The sequence below is a fragment of the Chelonia mydas genome, chromosome 7 (genome assembly GCF_015237465.2).
Source record: "Chelonia mydas isolate rCheMyd1 chromosome 7, rCheMyd1.pri.v2, whole genome shotgun sequence".
Lineage (NCBI taxonomy): Eukaryota > Metazoa > Chordata > Testudines > Cheloniidae > Chelonia > Chelonia mydas.
Window position 1 is genome coordinate 16517189 of NC_057853.1, and position 21134 is coordinate 16538322.

At 40.1% G+C, this 21134-nt stretch overlaps 1 protein-coding gene across 5 annotated transcripts in view; it reads left to right on the top strand.

Annotated features, from left to right (window-relative positions):
* GRM7 (glutamate metabotropic receptor 7) overlaps positions 1 to 21134 on the top strand; it is a 573787-nt gene that overhangs the window by 304999 nt on the left and 247654 nt on the right. For all 5 annotated transcript variants that reach the window (XM_043551538.1, XM_007061278.4, XM_043551537.1 and 2 more), the window contains exons 3-4: positions 7268 to 7409; positions 13088 to 13242. In XM_043551538.1, the coding sequence (XP_043407473.1) occupies positions 7268 to 7409; positions 13088 to 13242 (297 nt within the window). The remainder of the gene's footprint in view (positions 1 to 7267; positions 7410 to 13087; positions 13243 to 21134) is intronic.

The window sequence follows — 21134 nt, forward strand, 5'->3', positions numbered from 1 at the left end:
TGGACTCCTTTTAGCCACCCAGGGGATCCTGCTCATCAGTTCCCTGAGGAAGTCGGTCTACTTTTTCTGAAGTCCAGGGTCCATATTCCGCTGCTCTCCTTTGTTCCTTTTGTCAGGATCCTGAACTCAACCATCTCATGGTCACTGCTGCCCAGGTTGCCACCAAGTTCTACCTCCCCTGCCAATTCTTCCCTGTTTGTGAGCAGCAGTTCAAGAGGAGTGCAGTCCCTAGTTGATTCCTCCCACACTTGCACCAGGAAGTTGTCCCCAACCCTCTCCAAAAACTTCCTGGATTGTCTGTGCGCCGCTGTATTGTTCTCCCTGCAGATGTCAGGGTGATTGAAGTCCCCCGTGAGAACCAGGGCCTGTGATCTGGAAACCTGTTAGTTGTCCAAAGAAAGCCTCATCCACCTCATCCTTCTGGTCTGGTGGTCTATAGCAGACACCCACTTGCTCTTTCCTTTTCCAAATGCCTAGGTTTTACATTTATTTTTTACAATAGAAGGACTTGACTTAACTTCTGACAGCACTGTCTGCCTGAGGAAGGAGGTCCTGGAGGTGGCCACCCTAGCGCTTAACCCTATGTGGTCTGTAATGCCCCATGTTGTATTGTTTTTAAATGTATGAAAAGGTTGTTCAGAGTCTTGGATGCATGGTTTGGAGTTTAAAAAAAAAAATCCAAATAAATAAATACCTATGGGAGCCAAACTTCTTTCCCCTCCCTAAATTATTTCCACCTCATATTTGAATTTTGTTCATTCATTTATTCTTTGGACCATACATTAGAGCTGGAGCATGGATAGAACCTTCTGCATGAAATATTTGGCTGGCCCTTTGCTAAGTACATCAGCACTAAGAGCTTGTTCCTTCTGGCATACTTTAAAGAAAAAAGGAAGGGGAACATTTGCAATGGTTACAAAGTTCAAACATGGTTTCAAATGGGCTAAGCCAGATTTTTTGCCAGTGTGAAGCAAGTTCTTTCAGGTGCACAAATGTCAATAAGTGACCTAGGAAAACTACAAGCAATAAAGCCAGAGAGAGGTTCCGCAAAATGAAGAGGCAGTGTAACAGAGTTATTCCTAAAATGCTCTTTCATTTATCTCTGAGGCTTCCCAGGAATTAAGCTTGAATCACATAGATGTCAATTTCTTAAATAGCAGCACATAGAAGACTAGCTGCAATTTGAATACACTTTGCTGAATTTTAAAAGACCTTTAAAATCCTTTCCACAGCAATGGTTGTTCCTTTGCATTCACATGACTGGCATTGGCTCTGCTATTGTGTTCATGTGTTAAAATTCATGTCTCACCCAGATTTGATATTGCCTTACATGTTGCAGTCACCGCTCGAAGAGGTGAAACTATACCATTGTATAGTTGGGCTGATGTTAATGTCTTTGCCTTGCCCCAGTGAAGAATGGCAAAATAAATAGCACACTGACACCTACTGCAGGATGACACAGATTGTGTGCTGTGAAGTAAAGCATGTTACATCGGACCATTTGAAAACAGACCAGATTAAGAAACTTTAGGGAACAAACATATTATGTGATTGGTGTTCATTCGCTCTGCATTTTGTGCACAAAAATGGAGGAGATGTCTTAAAAATGACTCAATTCAACCCAGTGATGACAAGCAAAGGATCCATAATCCGGACAGATACCTTGATCAGTCCCATAATCTGTTCATGCACAGGCCTCCAAGCAGTAGTGAACTGTTGAAATGTCATAGCCCCTAACTTTTCCCATGTGGTTGAGCTTGTTACCAAGACTCCCAAGAACTAATGCTACCTGTGTCAGAATTCCCCAGAGTGGCAAATCAGAGCCTTCCGCATTTTCTACCAGTCAAGACAGAAAAGGCAAGCTTTGTTTTGTTTGCTAAAAAAAGATTTGGAGATCTTGTTAGAGAGTTTCAGTCTAAATGTTGTTGTGGGTTTGCTCTCGCTACTTCCAGGGTCTTGCAGTTTTGGGAAAGGTTATGACTGGAACAAATTAAAACAATTGGGTCTGTTTGCCAGAAAGGCTCATACCACTGGGAAAGCAAGTAACTGTAAAACAAAGGAATTTTCAAGTTATTGTTTGGAGGAAACAGTTTGTCTTGTGCTCTCTCCTTGTTGTGGATCAGTGTTCTATCTGAATTCCTTATAAGATGAACAAAGGCATATTTGGAGAATGTCTCTGTCAGGTCTATTTCTGGTAGTCTATTCATAGACTTTTTGTACCGCAAAACTATTTGGTTCTGCTAGAGAAGGGGTTAAAAAAAATGCCAGAAAGAAGACTCTGTTAGAATTCTATGAATAGCAAGGTAGAGAAAAGAGTTTCAAGAAGTGGTTGCCATCATCCTGCAAACACATGAACAGGTCTCCAAAGGATCAGGGTTAGGTAAGTGGTGTTTGGCTGTTGGAACAACGATTTGGGAAACTTTAGTAATATACGATGTGTGTCAAATTGCTGTCCTCAACTTGCCTTTTAATGCACCTGTTTGCATGAATACAACAGCTTGTTTCACTAAGGCATACGGCTATTCTATATATGTGAATCAGATTCTGTACATGTGAATCAGATTTGCTACCCAAAAAGCATGTGCAAAATGGCCATGTACCAATATTTGAGGACACAATCAAAAACCCATCTTGAACTGTGGTCTTCTTAACCATCTATTTGACTATACCAGGAAAATGGCAGAATTCTTAAAGATCATTTATATTACTAGCCACAAATCTCCCCAACATCTGCTATGGGGAGAAAAAAGAAAAAAATACTTTTATTAATCAAGGAGCTATTCTCCAAGCTCATGCACTTGCAGAAATCCTGTTGACACTGATGGGAGATACTCAGTACACATCAAAGGGAGAATGAATTATGCCCTTCAATGTTTCCAGAACATTTCCATTTCTACTCCCTCCCCTTTCATATTTGGATGATGTCATTAGTGCGAAAAAGAATCAAAATCTTAATGAGGCAGCTGCTTGTTCAAACTTCTAAAGGGACCATGTTTATGCTTCCAGAATACTATATCTCCCCTTCTCCAAGCATAATGGAAACTTGACTATCCGGCATCTGCCTTCTGGGATGAACATACTGTACTGAGGATAGCAAGATGGGGGGAACATGGTGTCTGCTTGCAGCATTGCTTGAAAGCCAGCAAGCTTCTCAAATGTACTGCAATCCAAATCTTTTCAGATGCCTTCCATTTGCCATTTATCACTACAAAGGACGTCTGCATTAGGTTGCAACATGTCAATTATTTCCCTCTTAAGTCACTAGACAAAAACAGCAACAAAAATCTCTCAGTGAGCAATGGATCTAGAGCATTATTCTTAGTGGAAACCAATCTGTGAGATGACTCCAAGGTTCCTTGGTACTGCTGTGTTTATAGATTGTGTTTATAGCTGCGATCGGTGTGCCATGAAGTTACTTATCAGCGGAATGATCCAGGATCAGTTTAACTTAAAGAACTATGAGATTCACTGTAATTGCTATGGCAGTTTGTAGCTACTCAGAGCATTTGTCAGTTTTTCTTCTTCTTCAGTGAAGGGTAATATAGTACTGCAGGGGTCCTGTGACAAAATCCTTAATTTGCAACTTTTACAATTTTACCACTTAATTCCCTCTGAGGGCTTTACCTCAGGAATACTGTGAATTAATTTGACAGTTTAAATAACTGTGCATTTCCTCTTGTCTTAGGAGTGCACGTTGAGTACAAGAAAGTGACATTTATGCTATATATGCCACTTGGACAAGTTGTAACAGTAAGGCATATTTTTTGTCCATTCCCCATCCAATTCATTAGGAATATATTATTGTTACGGAATTAAAAATGACATATGACTATCTGTAATGAGCTCTTCAATATAGATTTAAACTCTTCAAAATGAGTTTATAAGCTCGAATAGAAACACTAGCTGATTACATTTGTCTAGCATTTGTGTGTCTCCTTGCCATTACTTTAAAATAGATTTTGCTCTCTTGCAGTGTGCTGGTCTGTTTGGATTGGGGTGAGACAAAGAAGGGCCAAAAAAGCAAATAATATTGTTGCCAGATTTGTTTGGGGAATTTTTTTGTTTGTTTGTTGGTGGGTTATTTTCTCTGGTGGTAGAGACTTTGATATAAATTTAGGGCATATTCCCCTAAATTTATGTTCACAAAATGCAAATCAGTCCTGTTACCCTTAAACAGAGGTAGCAAAAATGACAGCAAAACTTCACACTGGCCATTCGGTTTTCAAAAGTGTCAGCCAAGATACTTCTGTGTGTAGCCCTGTAGCAGCACCCTCAGACATTATCCTGCTTTAAGAACCCTAGGTCTTTCTGGCCCCTGTACTGTCACCTAGGAATTCCTTTAGTCCCAAATCAGAGTCCTTTGTTCTCAGTACTGACCATAGGCCTGGCCTTTGGTTCTAGTTCAAATGGACCCGGACCTAGTTCTCCTTCTACCCAGCTGCTCTACACAAAGAGATTCCTCAGACACATTCAGTGGTAACCAGTGTCTGTTGTAGCTGGATTTTGCCTCTCTTCCATGCAGACAGCAGAAAGTGTGTGACCCACAGAATACATAATATCTATCTGAGGTGTGGCTGCAACATCTGAAGTCCTGGGTATTTAAGCTTTTCTATCAAGTACTATTGTAGCAAATATAACCCATTTATTCAATATCAACTAGTAATTTCATTACCAGCTTTGTCATAACAGTGTATCAGCTGGCCTATCTGAAGGATAATGTTTCTGTGGATTCAAACAATCTTTACTGAAGCTGGAGCCTTCAATACAGAAATGCCTTTGTCATTGATTACAGCTCTCAACCTCATCTCCCCGCACCTTCCTCTGTGTCTTTATCTCCACTCTCTCCTCCCATCAACCTGCAGAGCAGGGAAACATTACAATATCTGCATCTTGTCGTGCACACTTGAGGACAGCCTGTTGTAAAGCAATCTTCCTTCCCAGCCTAAAGAGATCTTAAAGTTTCTTGATGATACCGACTTTAAAATATGCTCATTGTCCACATCCACGATTTTCTGTGCACGTCTCTGGTTCCCCCTCTGATGGTAGCTTGAAATTTGCTGATTTATCTCTGTATCTAAGTTATGGAGAGTTATATTGGATTACAGAGCACCTCAGCACTAGCTTCAGATATGTCTAAATAATGGTTCCATCTAAGACACTAAGGCTCCTTAGTCTTGACACTGTGAAATATGCCTACTTCTGTTCACTGCTATGTCAGAGTAGGAGCCTCTTGAAAGGACATTGTAGCTGGAGTGTATATATTTTCAAGTGACAGGTCTGGCACTTTGCAGCAATCTGCTTTCACCTCCCCCGCCCCAATGAATTCTCCCAAGTTCCCAAATCTTACTTACAGGAGAAATGGGAGGCTTTTGAGGGAGATACAAAGTGGAAATCATGGCTGGATGGAGTGCCAGAGAGGCCTTACAGTAACAGTGCCTTAAAGTCACAGCTAATAAGCTCTCCTTAGGCAGAGAGATTTTTCATTCTAAGAGACAGAGGGGGAGAGAGTGAGCTTGGTCATCAAACTAAAGTCACTTAGTGGCAAGTAGATATTAATTGCTTTCTCTGTCCACTTCAATGCAGGGCCCATCTACTGGTATCTTTGGCTGTATTAAGTCCACACATTTATTCACAGATGTGCTTGGCTACATGAGGGTTTTTCTTTCAATATTTAGTCTCTCTGTAGTGGCCCCTACCCACAAAAAAAATTCCAGATTGAGGGAGTTATTCTTTTGCAGTGAGAAATATAATTCGAGATTTTGCCCATGGTGGTGTGTGAGTCGTCTTCTCCACTGCTCCTTTGCTCTGGAACAGAGTTTCAATCTTCCTCATCAATTCTCCCTTTATTTTAAACCTTATCTGAAAACATCTCTTTTCTCTTTTGCTTCAAGTACTTAATTACTCATCCTCACTGCTGTTTTCTATTATGCATATCTGAGAATTTATTAATTAACACTATGAAGTATTTTGAGGGAGAGAGAGTTTGTATCTAAGATGATAGATATTATAATTAGGTAACAAAAGAAAAAACACATTCATATGAATCCATCCCCCGCCCCTTGATGTGAAGAACTCGACAGAAGATGTAAAATAGTAAATGAAACTATTTTTCTAAAACAAGATTAATAAATTAAACCTAATTAAGTGAATTATGTTTGTAGAGTAGCTTTTGCATCCGGGCTTTCTGTTTTGCGACCATTATACTGGCTGCAATTATTGTTCTTTAATTCTGGTTACTAACTGTGGGTTAAATCCTGCAAATGTTTACTCTCCCATGAATTTTTATTCAGATGGGGTAACCCCATTCACTTTAAAGGTGGACACCTGCATGAACAAGCATGTGTGAGATTGGCCTCTGTGTATTCACAATATTTGGACTTCTGTATTATTCCTGTTTTGATTTAACTCGTCAGAACGGTTTCTTTTGATTTTCTTTCTATTTATGCAGTTAAAAAAAATTAAAGCTGTTACGCCAAATAAACTTGTTCAGTATTTTGTATGTTTGTCTCTGCCATTATCAACCTCCATTGCCTTCCAGTTTACTTTATTTCAGTATTTTTTTTTATCTTGTCCATTTCCATCATCTCTTTACTGTCTGGTTAGTTTGTTTTTTCTCTTTTGCATGTGTTGCGGTTCAAATACAAGACAGGACAAGCTTTAAGCAAGCAAGCAGGCTGGTCTGCCGACGGGCTGGTCTGCCTGTCAGCTTTTCCACCCTCTCCTTTATTTTTCTCTCTCCCCCCGCCCATTACATTCTCCGATAGATAAAAGGAATACACTGGCTTTGTATAATATTCTTATTTACCAATTTCTATCTACCGCATTCTTTGCTCTCGGGCCTTGAGCCCAGTCCTGGGAGGCTTCCCACGGTTCATGTCATCTGGGCGAGATTCCAAGGTTCATGCCCTTGAGAGGAGCCGTGTGTGCACTGCTCCTACACAACACTCCGGGTGTGCCCTGAATGTTGCCAAGTGCATGAACCTTGCATGAATGCTACATGCATGGTTTATTTTTTGTCCATTTGTGACTCTATCCACCCATGCATATTGTATGTATCCTGTCACATAGCATACACTTCCAAAGAGAAAAAAGAACAACAACAAAAAACCAAGACTGGATTACAGGGCTTAACATGAGCTTAACTACTTCCTCAGGATGGTGATCGAATACTGATTTTTATTTTCTTCTCCAACTTCTGTGTATTTTCCACACTCTTCTCCTTGCTGTTCATTTACAGATTTTTTTCTTCTTCTTTTTCTCTAAACAGGTGGGCTCTGCATTGCCCAGTCACTGAAAATTCCCCAGGATCGCAAAGAGAAGACCATTGACTTTGATAAAATTATCAAGCAGCTCCTGGACACTCCCAATGCCAGGGCCATCGTTATTTTTGCCAACGATGAGGATATAAAGTAAGTGTGACTGAGAAAATTAATACATTTGTGCTTGCTGGCTTTATGGAGTAGGCAAAGTAAATAAGACTGTACAGAGAAATGTAATGGAGTGATCTATTTTTAGGAACCTGTGGATCACTTTATAGAGAGATAGCAGAAGAATACATAGTATATTGTTGAAAGTCTCTGGGTAAGGTTAAAAGGGGTAAAAAAAAAACAAGGGTGAGGTCATGGTAGGGGTCTACTACAGACCACCAAACCAGGAAGAAGAGGTGAATGAGGATTTTTTAAAACAACTAACAAAATCGTCCAAATCACAGGACTTGGTGGTAATGGGGGACTTCAACTACCCAGATATCTGTTGGGAAAATAACACAGCAGGGCACAGATTATCCAACAAGTTCCTGGAATGTACTGGAGAATTTTTTTTAATTTCGGAAGGTGGAGAAAGCTACTGCGGGGAGGCTGTTTTAGATTTGATTTTGACAAATAGGGAGGAACTGGTTGAGAATTTGAAAGTGGAAGGCAAATTGGGCAAAAGTGATCATGAAATGGTAGAGTTTATGATTCTAAGGAATGATTGGCGGGAGAACAGCAAAATAAAGACAATGGATTTCAAGAAGGCAGACTTTAGCAAACTCTGGGAGTTGGTAGGTAAAATCCCATGGGAAGCAAGTCTAAGGGGAAAAACAACTGAAGACAGTTGGCAGTTTTTCAAAGAGACATTATGAAGGGCACAAGAGCAAATTATCCCAGTGCATAGGAAAGATAGGAAGTATGTCAAGAGACCACCCTGGCTTAACCAGGAGATCTTCAATGATCTAAAACTCAAAAGAGAGTCCTACAAAAAGTGGAAACTCGGTCAAATTACAAAGGATGAATATAAACAAATAACACAAGTACGTAGGGACAAAATTATAAAAGCCAAGGCACAAACCGAGATCAAACTAGCTAGAGACATAAAAGGAAACCAGAAAACATTCTACAAATACATTAGAAGCAAGAGGAAAACCAAGGACAGAGTAGGCCCGTTACTCAATGAGGGGGGCAAGACAATAACAGAAAATGTGGAAATAGCAGAGGTGCTTAATGACTTCTTTGTTTCGATTTTCACCGAGAAGGGTGGTGGCAAGTGGGTGTCTAACATAGTGAATGCCAGTGAAAATGAGGTAGGATCAGAGACTAAAATAGGGAAAGAACAAGTCAAAAATTACTTAGACAAGATAGATATCTTCAAATCACCAGGGCCTGATGGAAATGCATCCTAGAATACTCAAGGAGCTGACTGAGGAGATATCTGAGCCATTAGCAATTATCTTTGAAAAGTCATGGAAGACTGGAGACATTCCAGAAGACTAGAAAAGGGCAAATATAGTGCCCATCCATAAAAAGGGAAATAAGGACAACCCGGGGAATTACAGACCAGTCAGATTAACTTCTGTACCCGGAAAGATAATGGAGCAAATAATTAAGCAATCACTTGCAAACACTTAGCAGATAATAAGGTGATAAATAACAGTCATCATGGATTTGTCAATAACAAATCATGTCAAACCAACCTAACAGCTTTCTTTGACATGGTAACAACTCTTGTAGATAGCGGGGAAGTGGTAGATGTGGTATATCTTGACTTTAGTAGGGCTTTTGATACTGTCTCTCATGACTGTCTCATAAACAAACTAAGGAAATACAACTTGGATGGTGCTACTATAAGGTGGATGCATAACTGGTTGGAAAATCGTTCCCAGAGAGTAGTTATCAGTGGTTCACCGTCATGCTGGAAGGGCATAACCAATGGGCTCCCACAGGGATCAGTTCTGGGTCTGGTTCTGCTCAATATCTTCATCAATGATTTAGATAATGGCATAGATAGTACACTTATAAAGTTTGCAGATGATACCAAGTTGAGAGGGGTTGCAAGTCCTTTAGTGGATAGGATTAAAATTCAAAGTGATCTGGACAAACCGGAGAAATGGTCTGAAGTACATACGATGAAATTCAATAAGGACAAATGCAAAGTACTCCACTTAGGAAGGAATAATCAGTTGCACACATACAAAATAGGAAATGACTGCCTAGGAAGGAGTACTGTGGAAAGGGGTCATAATGGATCACAAGCTAAATATGAGTCAACAGTGTAATGTTGTTGTAAAAAAAGCGAACATCATTCTGGTATGTATTAGCAGGAGTATTGTAAGCAAGACACAAGAAGTAATTCTTCCGCTCTACTCCGCACTGATTACGCCTCAACTGGAATATTGTGTCCAGTTCTGGGTGCCACGTTTTAGGAAAGATGTGGACAAATTGGAGAAAGTCCAGAGAAGAGCAACAAAAATGATTAAAGCTCTAGCTAACATGACCTATGAGGGAAGACTGGAAAAAAAATGGGTTTGTTTAGTCTAGAGAAGAAAAGACTGAGAGGGGATGTGATAATAGTTTTCAAGTACATAAAAGGTTGTTACAAGGAGAAGGGAGAAAAATTGTTTTTCTTAACCTCTGAGGATAAGACAAGAAGCAATGGGCTTAAATTGCAGCAAGGGTGGTTTAGGTTGGACATTAGGAAAAACTTCCTAACTGTCAGAGTGGTTAAGCACTGGAATAAATTGCTTAGGGAGGTTGTGGAATCTTGGATTTTTAAGAGCAGGTTGGACGAACACCTGTCAGGGATCGTCTAGATAATACTTAGTGTTGCCTTGAGTGCAGGAAACTGGACTAGATGACCTCTCAAGGTCCCTTCCAGTTCTATGGTTCTATGAGTCTATATTTCGCTATACCCTAGATGGGAAAATGATTTCTTGGTAGGCATTTTTACTCTTATGATAAGAAATTAATTTAATAATGAAAGGAAATAAGATGTGCATAACTATTACAATTTCAAATTCAGCCTAAAATAAATAGTATTGTCCTGCATTTTTTTCCTATATCGTATCGCACCCCAGGTGATCCCAAAGCTCTTTATAATCTGAGGGCTTTGTTATGTAGTTCCTTTGAATACAAAACTCCCATTGGATCTAAATGCAAGTTATCCTCACTTAAGGGATACAGGATTATGTTATCCAGTGTTGACATTCAGCCAACTCTGCTATAGGAAAGTGATAGCAAGCCATGCAACAAACACACAGAATTCTGCACAACAGGGATGGGGGAAAGGAATTTTGACCAAGGTCACAAAACTGAATCTTTAGTATTATAAATAACATCAAGGGATCATTAATATTTTTACATAGCAGACAGGATGTTGGCTCTTAAAGATTCATCTGAAAGACCCCACTCTCTTCAATAAACTTCACAAAAGTCAGCATATCTACATGGGAAGGATGAAGAGCTGAATTTAACCAACCTGTGTCTTACAGTGACTAGTTAATGCACAAATAATTTCCATTCATCTCTTAAACCTCAATATACTACTATTCTAAGCAAGATCATTTATAATATCACTACTCTTTCACCTGGGCAGAAGTGGACTTTTGCTCAAAGGACTCTGTCTAGTATAAATAGTAGGGAAAAGCCACTGATTCTTACAATAGTATCTGGAATGTCTTGACCTGGAGGCAAGAGCCACCCATACTTTGCAAAGCTCTGATTCCTTCACCAGGGCTTAGAAGCAAATGCTATACCAGAACCATGCTGAGCTGCCACCATTTTGCTCTACCCCTTCACAACTCTTTTGATTCCACTGGCCTGTATGAGGCTGTGATACAAAACTTTAGCAATGCAGCTGTGTCACATTAATATAAGAGCCTCCTCTCAGGCAGTTGCTTCCCCACCAGCTTGGAGCATAGGGAGCACCACTGAATCTAGAGCTTCTGCCGCTGCTGGAGCTGGAGGCTCCATCGCTGCCAGGGTCCCTTCCCTACTGGGCAGCCAGAGGAAAACGTCCAAGGAGCTGTTGCTGCTGTAGCAGGAGTACAGCCCAGTGCAGGACCCCAGACACCAGTGAGGTACCCTAGCACTCACCTGTGAGAGACTACTGACTGGCATCCTACAATGTTCCAGTGCAGGACAAGAAAGACAAGAGCTCCGGAAAGACCCTGGTGAGACACCCCGGTGCAGGATTCCAGACTGGGACCCTAGAACATTCCATTGCAGGACCTTAGGATGCAGTGTAGGACATCCATCAGATCTCAGTGCAAGGACTCCAGTGAGAGCCCTCAGACCCTATGTAGGTCCCCACTGAAACATCCCAGTGAGAAAATCCAGACCCTAGTTCATACCAGTGCAGGGCTACAACAGAGATCCTAGATCTTTGGGCATACCAGTGCAGTACCCTAGTGTGGGGCCCCAAAGAGGGACCTGAATTCCAGTAAGTGATCCCAGTACACCATCATTGGTACCTGTGAAATTTGGTGTTGCTCTTCTGTGATATCTAATTGTGCCTCAGTAGCTTCTATCCATCACCCTAGAGAGGAGCGTGTTGGTTTTGAATGGACAGAGACCAATGCTTAATTTGTGCCAGGGCTGAGCCCCGGCACCTCTGAGCTTGCCCTGTCAATTATGAAAGTAAAAAAAAAAACATAAAAAAACAGCTTAAGCCCTGGCACCTCTTTCATTACAAATTAAGCACTAGTGGAGACTGAGTTGCAGTAGAGTGCAGAGAGTGCCACCACTTTGTTTTCCCCAAAATTTGACCCCGTCCTACGATATATAGATATTTCTTCATTTCAGTAACTTCACTTTTACACGTGTGTGTAAACAAAACTGATGTAATTATGGCAAAATATTAAAATATATCCAGATATTGTTTTGTTTTAATTCAATATAAGCTGGCTATGGGAAGGATTTGTGAATCAGAACTCCTCCGTTCTGCTCCTCACTCTGTGATTGACTCACTTTGCAACTATGGACAAATTACTAATCACTTGAACATTCTGTGTGCCGGCAGACAGCTACATATGTGCGGAGCCTCATTGGCTGCAGTGGGGGGCTTTGTGTGGGGCCAGCACTCCACCAGTGTGCAAGGCGTTGCAGGCTCAGAGCTTTAAAGTTCTGTGACTCAAGGATAATGATAACACTAACCTATCTCACTGGGAGATTGTGAGACTTCATGATTAAATGGTTGTAAAACATTTGAGTTTCTTGCACGGAAGTTGCTATATACACTCCACTGATGGGTGCCCTATAAATGCTAATATTAATAAACAATATATTTGCTGTTGCTAATTGCAGCTGTTAATGATAAAATGACTTGGACGTTCAATAGCACCTGCACTGATCAGATTTCATTTGCTTTTCAGGATATTTTAATAATTTAATTTAAAAGCAATTAAATCCCCTATCTACCCTTCACCAGAAATACCTCTGCTTATTCCAGAGTCATTTGTGGTGTAATTTCTAAATTACCAGGGGGTTGTGAAGGTTCTGTCAGTTGATAGTGGTGTAACTATTCCAACTGTTACTAAGATTTCACAACAAAGTTGAGATGAAATCCTGTCTCCATGAAACTCCGTGGCAAAACTCAAGCTGACTTAAATGGGGCCAGGAGTTCATCCTTAGAATAAAAGAACAAAGAGGAAGATAGACTGTTCTGAAATCTTTGTGATCATGTGAATTGTTAAATTTCTGAGCTAAAAGTTAGTTACAGATATGTTATTTCTGCTCATTCAGCAATCTTGCTCTCCTTGTTGTTTTTCCTGGGTGACTAAATACTGTTCCATTCATCTTGCATTCACGTATGAATTATATGTGTCTTTCTACAGGCAGATCCTTGCAGCTGCAAAAAGGGCTGATCAAGTCGGTCATTTTCTGTGGGTGGGATCAGACACTTGGGGCTCCAAAATAAATCCACTAATTCAGCAAGAAGACATTGCTGAGGGAGCAATCACCATTCTGCCTAAGAGAGCAACCATAGAGGGTAAGAATTCTATTCTGATAGTCTTTCTGTCACAGTTTCTTATCTGTTTCCTCATTTAATTGAACATTGTTGATATCTAACTGAAACACCGGTGGACCAATACACTGACCATGTACAAAAATGTATAGATGGTACGATTCAGAGACTTGACATCAGTTCAATATAAAATAAGCTAAATCTAAATACCCTGAGGTTCTCCTAAAATTGGACATCTCCTATCTATCTGCCTAGCTGTCATGCTATGCTATGCTATTCTATACTATTTGTGATGATACATTTTCTGCCAGGATAAAATTATTTGTAAGTTTTTACACATCAGTTATGTAGTGGGATAAATATACGATAAACACCATTTGTGTGTGTGTGCACGTACACACACAAACTCTTTATTATCTGTAATACACACATGCACTTTTGTATAAAAAGTGTAAATACTATAAAGTAGATATATAACAAACACAAACACACACAGGTTTCCAGATAATGCTTTTTTCCTTTCTCAACTTTTGTTTCTTTTTTCTTTTTTCTATGACTTTACTTTCTAATCCTTCTTCTCTTAGTTATCGCCCTTGTGTCAGTACAGATGTTTAGAAACCTAATTGGCATCCTTCTGGGCTAACAAAACTTGCTGATTAGAATTTATGTTCTCATTTAATTTGAAAAGAAACGTTCTTTATAAAGGAGACACTATGTAAAGAAAAAGAAACTCCTCTGTTGGTACGTCGTTTTGTAGTTCTTGTCTGTCAGGCCAGGTCTCCGATGAATCCGCTGAACGCATTTCACACATTAAAATGAGCTCCACCATCTTCACTGAAAGGAAGATCAAATATTTGCATTCCTTTTTACTCTGTCTACACTACTGCCTCACTAATTATTCCTCTCAGAACTATAATGCACTACAGCATTTTATTTTATTTTTAAACCCAGGTGACTTTTTTTCCCATCTCAGTTTCCTATAAATATCTAAAGAACATACTGGGATATTGTTTGTGGAAAAACAAGCAATTGCTGTCACCATCATACTGTCTATATTGCACCCCTGGGCATTTCTAACAAAGATACTTGTTAGTAGTAACTTCTATGAAAGTCTTCTACAATATTTCCCAACAATATCTTTACTGTGTACTAAACATGTTCTATACATTATACATCATGGAAAACGTTGAGTATTCAGTTGCAAACAATACTTTAGGTTGACACAGGGACATGGTTAAGGTGTATACTTTATCAGTTAAACTCTTGCAGCTACATTTCAAATGTAAGCACAGGGGATGCATCTTCAAAAATGTGTCCACTGAGCAAGCTAATTCCTACTTCTCAATGTGCAATTCAGTATTTAACCATAAAGTCAGTTAAGTTAAATTTGATCTGCAGTTACCCATTTTGCCTGTTCACTTGGAATTGTGGTCTTTAAAGTCATATTTCAAATATAGTCAATACGGTGTACATGTACATTTTCTCCAAGAACTTGATAATAGTGGGAAGGCATGGTAAGATGGCCTAGCTTTTCATAGCTAATAGTGTTAATACTAGTTATGGATGAACATCAGTATGACTGGGGAGCCACCTTCATACTAGCATAAGCATCTGGAGCTTTGGAGTTGAGTCAAACTTTTCTGAACTTCTCCTGTTTGGAAATTGGCCTGAGTGTCTCATTAGGAAGAAAAAAAGATGTTCTCACAAGATTTCCCGTACATCTTGGTGTAAGCTGCATGGAAAATGCTGTAAGAATAGATCTTTCCTGCCCACATTGTAATGATATTTTTGCTTCAAATCTGAAAGCAAAAAAAAAATTGTGGAGCTGGATGAGTATATGGGGGGAAAAGGGGGGGGGGGAGCAGCAAATGGTTCCTGAACTTTCTTTAAACATGAAAAGGTTCTTGCCTTATTCAAACCATTTCAAACATCCACAATCACCATCTGTATTTGCCATCTGCATAGTCCTACTGAGAGGGTGATGGGTAAGGAGAAGGAGGATATTTTTCTTCGTGTTGCGTACCTTCTTTCTAAGCAATTTTCAAAACGTTCACAGTGACTAATCGTGGTATAAAATGTTTTCCCATAGGAAAGAATGTCTTGTTTCAGACCAATTATACCATCTTATTCGACCTGTGATGATAACGTCTCCGAGCATTCTGTTAATTATAGAATGTCAGTCATGGTTATGTACTATTATTTTTTGCTTGGTGAAACGGTTACCTTTCACGTATGTGTGTGTATCTTACCATGAAAGCTTTCCAGATTTATAAATTGGACTGCCATGTTTTCTTTCTTATCGTTTGGTTATGAAGCTAAGTGAAATGAGAATGGACATTTTAATGTCATTTTTTTTTAATCATCTAGCAGGAAGCATCTGCTCCCAAAAGTTTACCAGCACATTTCTTCTGACAAAAATAAATAAATAAAACAAGCAGCTATTTTTTCCATTTAAATTGATAGACAGGAAACTAAATCAATAAAATGTAAGTGAATTTGCCCCTGAAGGATCTTATGTTCAGCAGGATCATAGCTTAGTATAGTCTACTTTTAATACAGTGCTGTATAAAAATGTTGCACTCCGTGCCTTGGGCTCTGAGGCACTGATTCCATAAAGCACCTAAACATCTGCTTAAGACCCACTGAAGTCAATGAGACCTAAGCACATGCTTATAAGTGCTCTCCTCAATAGGGATGTAGTGTTTTGATTAATGAAGGTCTTAAAGTCTGGATTGCAGTAGATGCAGTGCAGTTTTACGGCACAGTGGTCAGGGTATGGAGAGTCCGTGAGGTGGCAGATGACGGACAGCCGTAATGGGGTGCTGAGATATCTCCTGTGCCTCATAGAGGTTGAAGTCAAATGCAAGGGCCATGGCAGTGGACCGCTGTATCAGTGAAGTTATGGTTCTTCCAGCACTTTTCTGCAGGGGAGGATACCATCCCTTGGCCTGGGCAGCACCCTTGCCAAAGGCTCTTTAACTTTGGCTTTGCTCAGGCATAGCAGATTTCCCCATCCATTACTATCACATGAAATTCCATGTTCCAGTTTTTAGAGATTCAAACGTTATAGATTTAATGCCATAAAATGCTTCCCCTTGTATATGCTAAGAAGTGCTTGTGTAGATCAAAAAGACTGTAGTTCTGGTTTGGGCAACTGATGAGCTGCTTCATTTCATATAATCAAAAGCTGAATTACTTGGAAATGTATATATTACTGTACACTTCCTTTATTCATATTTTGAAAAGTGTTGGCTTAAATTTTCTTAAATTAAACATATTTTGATGTCTTAGCTTTTGGATGCCTAACTTGAGACACTCAAAGGGATCTGATTTTGAGAGGGCAAATATTCCTGCCTTTTTCAAAATCAGTTCCCTCTAAAGTTTGTATGTACCTACATACATATCTTCTATAAATATGTACACATATGCAGATATGTGCACAAGTGTTCAAATTTATATTTACTTTGTGGAGTAAAGGTGCTTCAGAATTTCCCATCTAAATCACTTTCATTTGGCTACATAAATATTACACCCTGATCCACCAATGCATCCTAAGGCAATGCATTTAAAATCATCTTATTGAGCCACATTAGCATTCCCTGATGACAGGTTTCAGAGTAACAGCCGTGTTAGTCTGTATTCGTAAAAAGAAAAGGAGTACTTGTGGCACCTTAGAGACTAACCAGTTTATTTGAGCATGAGCTTTCGTGAGCTACAGCTCACTTCATCGGATGCATAGCATATCGTGGAAACTGCAGAAGACATTATATACACACAGAGACCATGAAACAAAACTTCCTCCCACCTCACTCCCCCGCTGGCAACAGCTTATCTAAAGTGATCCTCAAGTAGAGCCATTTCCAGCACAAATCCAGGTTTTCTCACCCTTCCCCCCCCCCCCCACACACATACAAACTCACTCTCCTGCTGGCAACAGCCCATCCCCCTTTGAAACCCCTCTTTATAATGCGCATGATAATCAAGGTGGGTCACCTCCAGCACTAATCCAGGTTTTCTCACCCCCCCCCCCACACACCCCCCCCCTTTTTTTTTCCAAAAACCACACACACAAACTCATTCTCCTGCTGGCAACAGCTCATCTTACAATGTGCACAGCAATAATCCAAGTTTAACCAGAACGTCTTGGGGGGGGGTTTGCAGGAAAAAAACAAGGGGAGACAGGCTACCTTGCATAATGACTTAGCCACTCCCAGTCTCTATTCAAGCCCAAATTAATAGTATCCAATTTGCAAATGAATTCCAATTCAGCAGTTTCTCGCTGGAGTCTGGATTTGAAGTTTTTTTGCTTTAAGATAGCGACCCTCATGTCTGTGATTGCGTGACCAGAGAGATTGAAGTGTTCTCCGACAGGTTTATGAATGTTATAATTCTTGACATCTGATTTGTGTCCATTTATTCTTTTACGTAGAGACTGTCCAGTTTGACCAATGTACATGGCAGAGGGGCATTGCTGGCACATGATGGCATATATCACATTGGTGGATGTGCAGGTGAACGAGCCTCTGATAGTGTGGCTGATGTTGTTAGGCCCTGTGATGGTGTCCCCTGAATAGATATGTGGGCACAGTTGGCAACGGGCTTTGTTGCAAGGATAGGTTCCTGGGCTAGTGGTTCTGTTGTGTGGTATGTGGTTGTTGGTGAGTATTCGCTTCAGGTTGGGGGGCTGTCTGTAGGCAAGGACTGGCCTTTCTCCCAAGATTTGTGAGAGTGTTGGGTCATCCTTCAGGATAGGTTGTAGATCCTTAATAATGCGTTGGAGGGGTTTTAGTTGGGGGCTGAAGGTGACGGCTAGTGGCGTTCTGTTATTTTCTTTGTTAGGCCTGTCCTGTAGTAGGTGACTTCTGGGAACTCTTCTGGCTCTATCAATCTGTTTCTTCACTTCCGCAGGTGGGTATTGTAGTTGTAAGAATGCTTGATAGAGATCTTGTAGGTGTTTGTCTCTGTCTGAGGGGTTGGAGCAAATGCGGTTGTATCGCAGAGCTTGGCTGTAGACTCTACGTAAAAGAATAAATGGACACAAATCAGATGTCAAGAATTATAACATTCATAAACCAGTCGGAGAACACTTCAATCTCTCTGGTCACGCAATCACAGACATGAGGGTCACTATCTTAAAGCAAAAAAACTTCAAATCCAGACTCCAGCGAGAAACTGCTGAATTGGAATTCATTTGCAAATTGGATACTATTAATTTGGGCTTGAATAGAGACTGGGAGTGGCTAAGTCATTATGCAAGGTAGCCTGTCTCCCCTTGTTTTTTTCCTGCAACCCCCCCCCCCCCCCGAAGACGTTCTGGTTAAACTTGGATTATTGCTGTGCACATTGTAAGATGAGCTGTTGCCAGCAGGAGAATGAGTTTGTGTGTGTGGTTTTTGGAAAAAAAAAAAAAGGGGGGGGGGTGTGGGGGGGGTGAGAAAACCTGGATTAGTGCTGGAGGTGACCCACCTTGATTATCATGCGCATTATAAAGAGGGGTTTCAAAGGGGGATGGGCTGTTGCCAGCAGGAGAGTGAGTTTGTATGTGTGTGTGTGTGTGGGGGGGGGAAGGGTGAGAAAACCTGGATTTGTGCTGGAAATGGCTCTACTTGAGGATCACTTTAGATAAGCTGTTGCCAGCGGGGGAGTGAGGTGGGAGGAAGTTTTGTTTCATGGTCTCTGTGTGTATATAATGTCTTCTGCAGTTTCCACGATATGCTATGCATCCGATGAAGTGAGCTGTAGCTCACGAAAGCTCATGCTCAAATAAACTGGTTAGTCTCTAAGGTGCCACAAGTACTCCTTTTCTTATTAGCATTCCCTCTTTTTCTGTAGATGCTTGGGTGGTGTGATGCTCTTGTGGTTCCAACACCTATCCTCTTTTGGCTGTTGGTGCAGGTGCCATATCAAGGGAAAAAATGGAATGGTGGGTTTACTGGTAGTGTCCTTTGTGACTTTTAGCTGTCAATATAAAGTAGAACAGCATCCAGATTGATTTAAACCAGAGGTCCAGTTCAGTGCAGATTGACCTCCAAGATCAGGACAGAACAAAAGTGACACAAAATCAACTTTGCCACCCCCTCTCTAAGGCTGCACTGGACACAGTATAAATATACTCAAGGATCTAGCCCCACTGTATGTGTTAAGAATACACAAGAGTAGAATAATGTTGGTTTTTTTAAGTTACTGTTTATGGCCAACTTTTTCCATTAATCCCTACTCTGAAGCTTTGAAGGCTGCCTACATAGTATTCAGTGATGATCACATTTTGTGCCTGGCTAATGGTGTGAAAAGGACCTTACATTTCATATTTTTCTTCCTGGGTAACTACTTTAACTCCCCAGAGCACTCCATATCATTCCTCCTCAAATTCTTCTTATCACTATGGCGAGTTATATTTGTGCCACATTAGAGAAAGTTTTCCCACAGACTTAAATGGAAACTTGAATCTCAGCAGCCTTTTTTCCCTTGGGGGTGTTTTTGTTGTTAATGTGAGAATAACATTTTTCCTTCTTAAAGGTGTTATGCAGCCAGCCTTTTCTACTCACACTTAAGAAATATTAGGCTAGTGAGCAAATGTTAAATCTCACTTAAATTGACTGTGGCTGCATATTAAAATATATGCTTCTGGAATTTTCAACATTTTATAGAGTAAGGGCTACTGTTAAAATATCAACCCACATAGTCCATACAGTAAAATGATATATCATTTTTCTGAAAAATATTTTCAAATGAACTTTTCTCTCCCCAAAATTGTAGCTTCTCAATTCAAACTATAGAATGAAAACAATCCTCCTAGACGTTTGCTTAAATACATCTTGCTCTGAATGCCCTAAACTTTGAGATTCCGAGTGTTCTCCACACTCTGTGGCTTCAGTAGGAATTGAGGGCTTTTAGCATCTTGCAGGAACAGGGGCCAGATAAGGAATTATTTCTTCAGGTGCTTGACATCACCCATGGGACAAGATTTTCTTGGTTACTATCCCACTGGTTGACTTAGGGAACCACTGCATGAACAGCTTAAGTCCGCCTTAATATGCCCTAGTCAAGTTTGATGTAAATGAAAGGATAAAGTCACATCTGATTTATATTATCACAGGGACAAAGAGGGAGTACACACTTAAATAGTAATCACTTTATAAAAAGTTGAATATGAAAAGTTTTAATCAGAGCTACTAGGTGTTGGTAACCAGTCACTCATATCCAACTTGGACCAGTAATCAGAACTTGGGGCAGAACTTGATTTTCTTCACTTAAATGTTTTCCAAACCTTATTTAGGAAAGAATAATGTATTTATTTTGGAACACCCAACACAGGTGAATGTGATATCCCAGTTATCAATGTACTGAACTCTTAGATAAAAAGGAACTTTGTCCTCATTGTCACAGGAGACAAGAAAAAACAGAGCCACAATTCTGCGATACAGCGTGTATATTTTCAGGAATGCATGCAATACATTAGGCCTTGATATTGCAGGCACAATACTTGTATGTAAGAGTTTATTGTCTCAGGGCTTAATTTTGTATAATATTTTACGCAGATGATATTCCCCCAAATACTTGCCAGAGTGATGTAATACAATTGCAGAGTGCGTATTAGTGACCGAAGGTAAGAGAAATGAAGATGTTTAGGCAAGAGAGAGAGAGGTGTTTCCTAAATAAATTTAGGTATGGTATGAGATCTATCCTCATCATTATTATTATTTTTTCTATTTATAATAATCAGCCCAACTGCTGCTCTGGTTGTCTTTGAGATTAATTAAAATAACAATGAAATAAACAAAACAGCAGCAAAACTCCACCCCCAACCAAATTGGCAGGATTTTCCCCACAGCAACTCTGTCCCCTGTAAACAGCCACCCCCATCCTGCTCCAGTGTCTTCAGATGCCTGGCAAAAAGATAGGTCTTTTTGATCAAA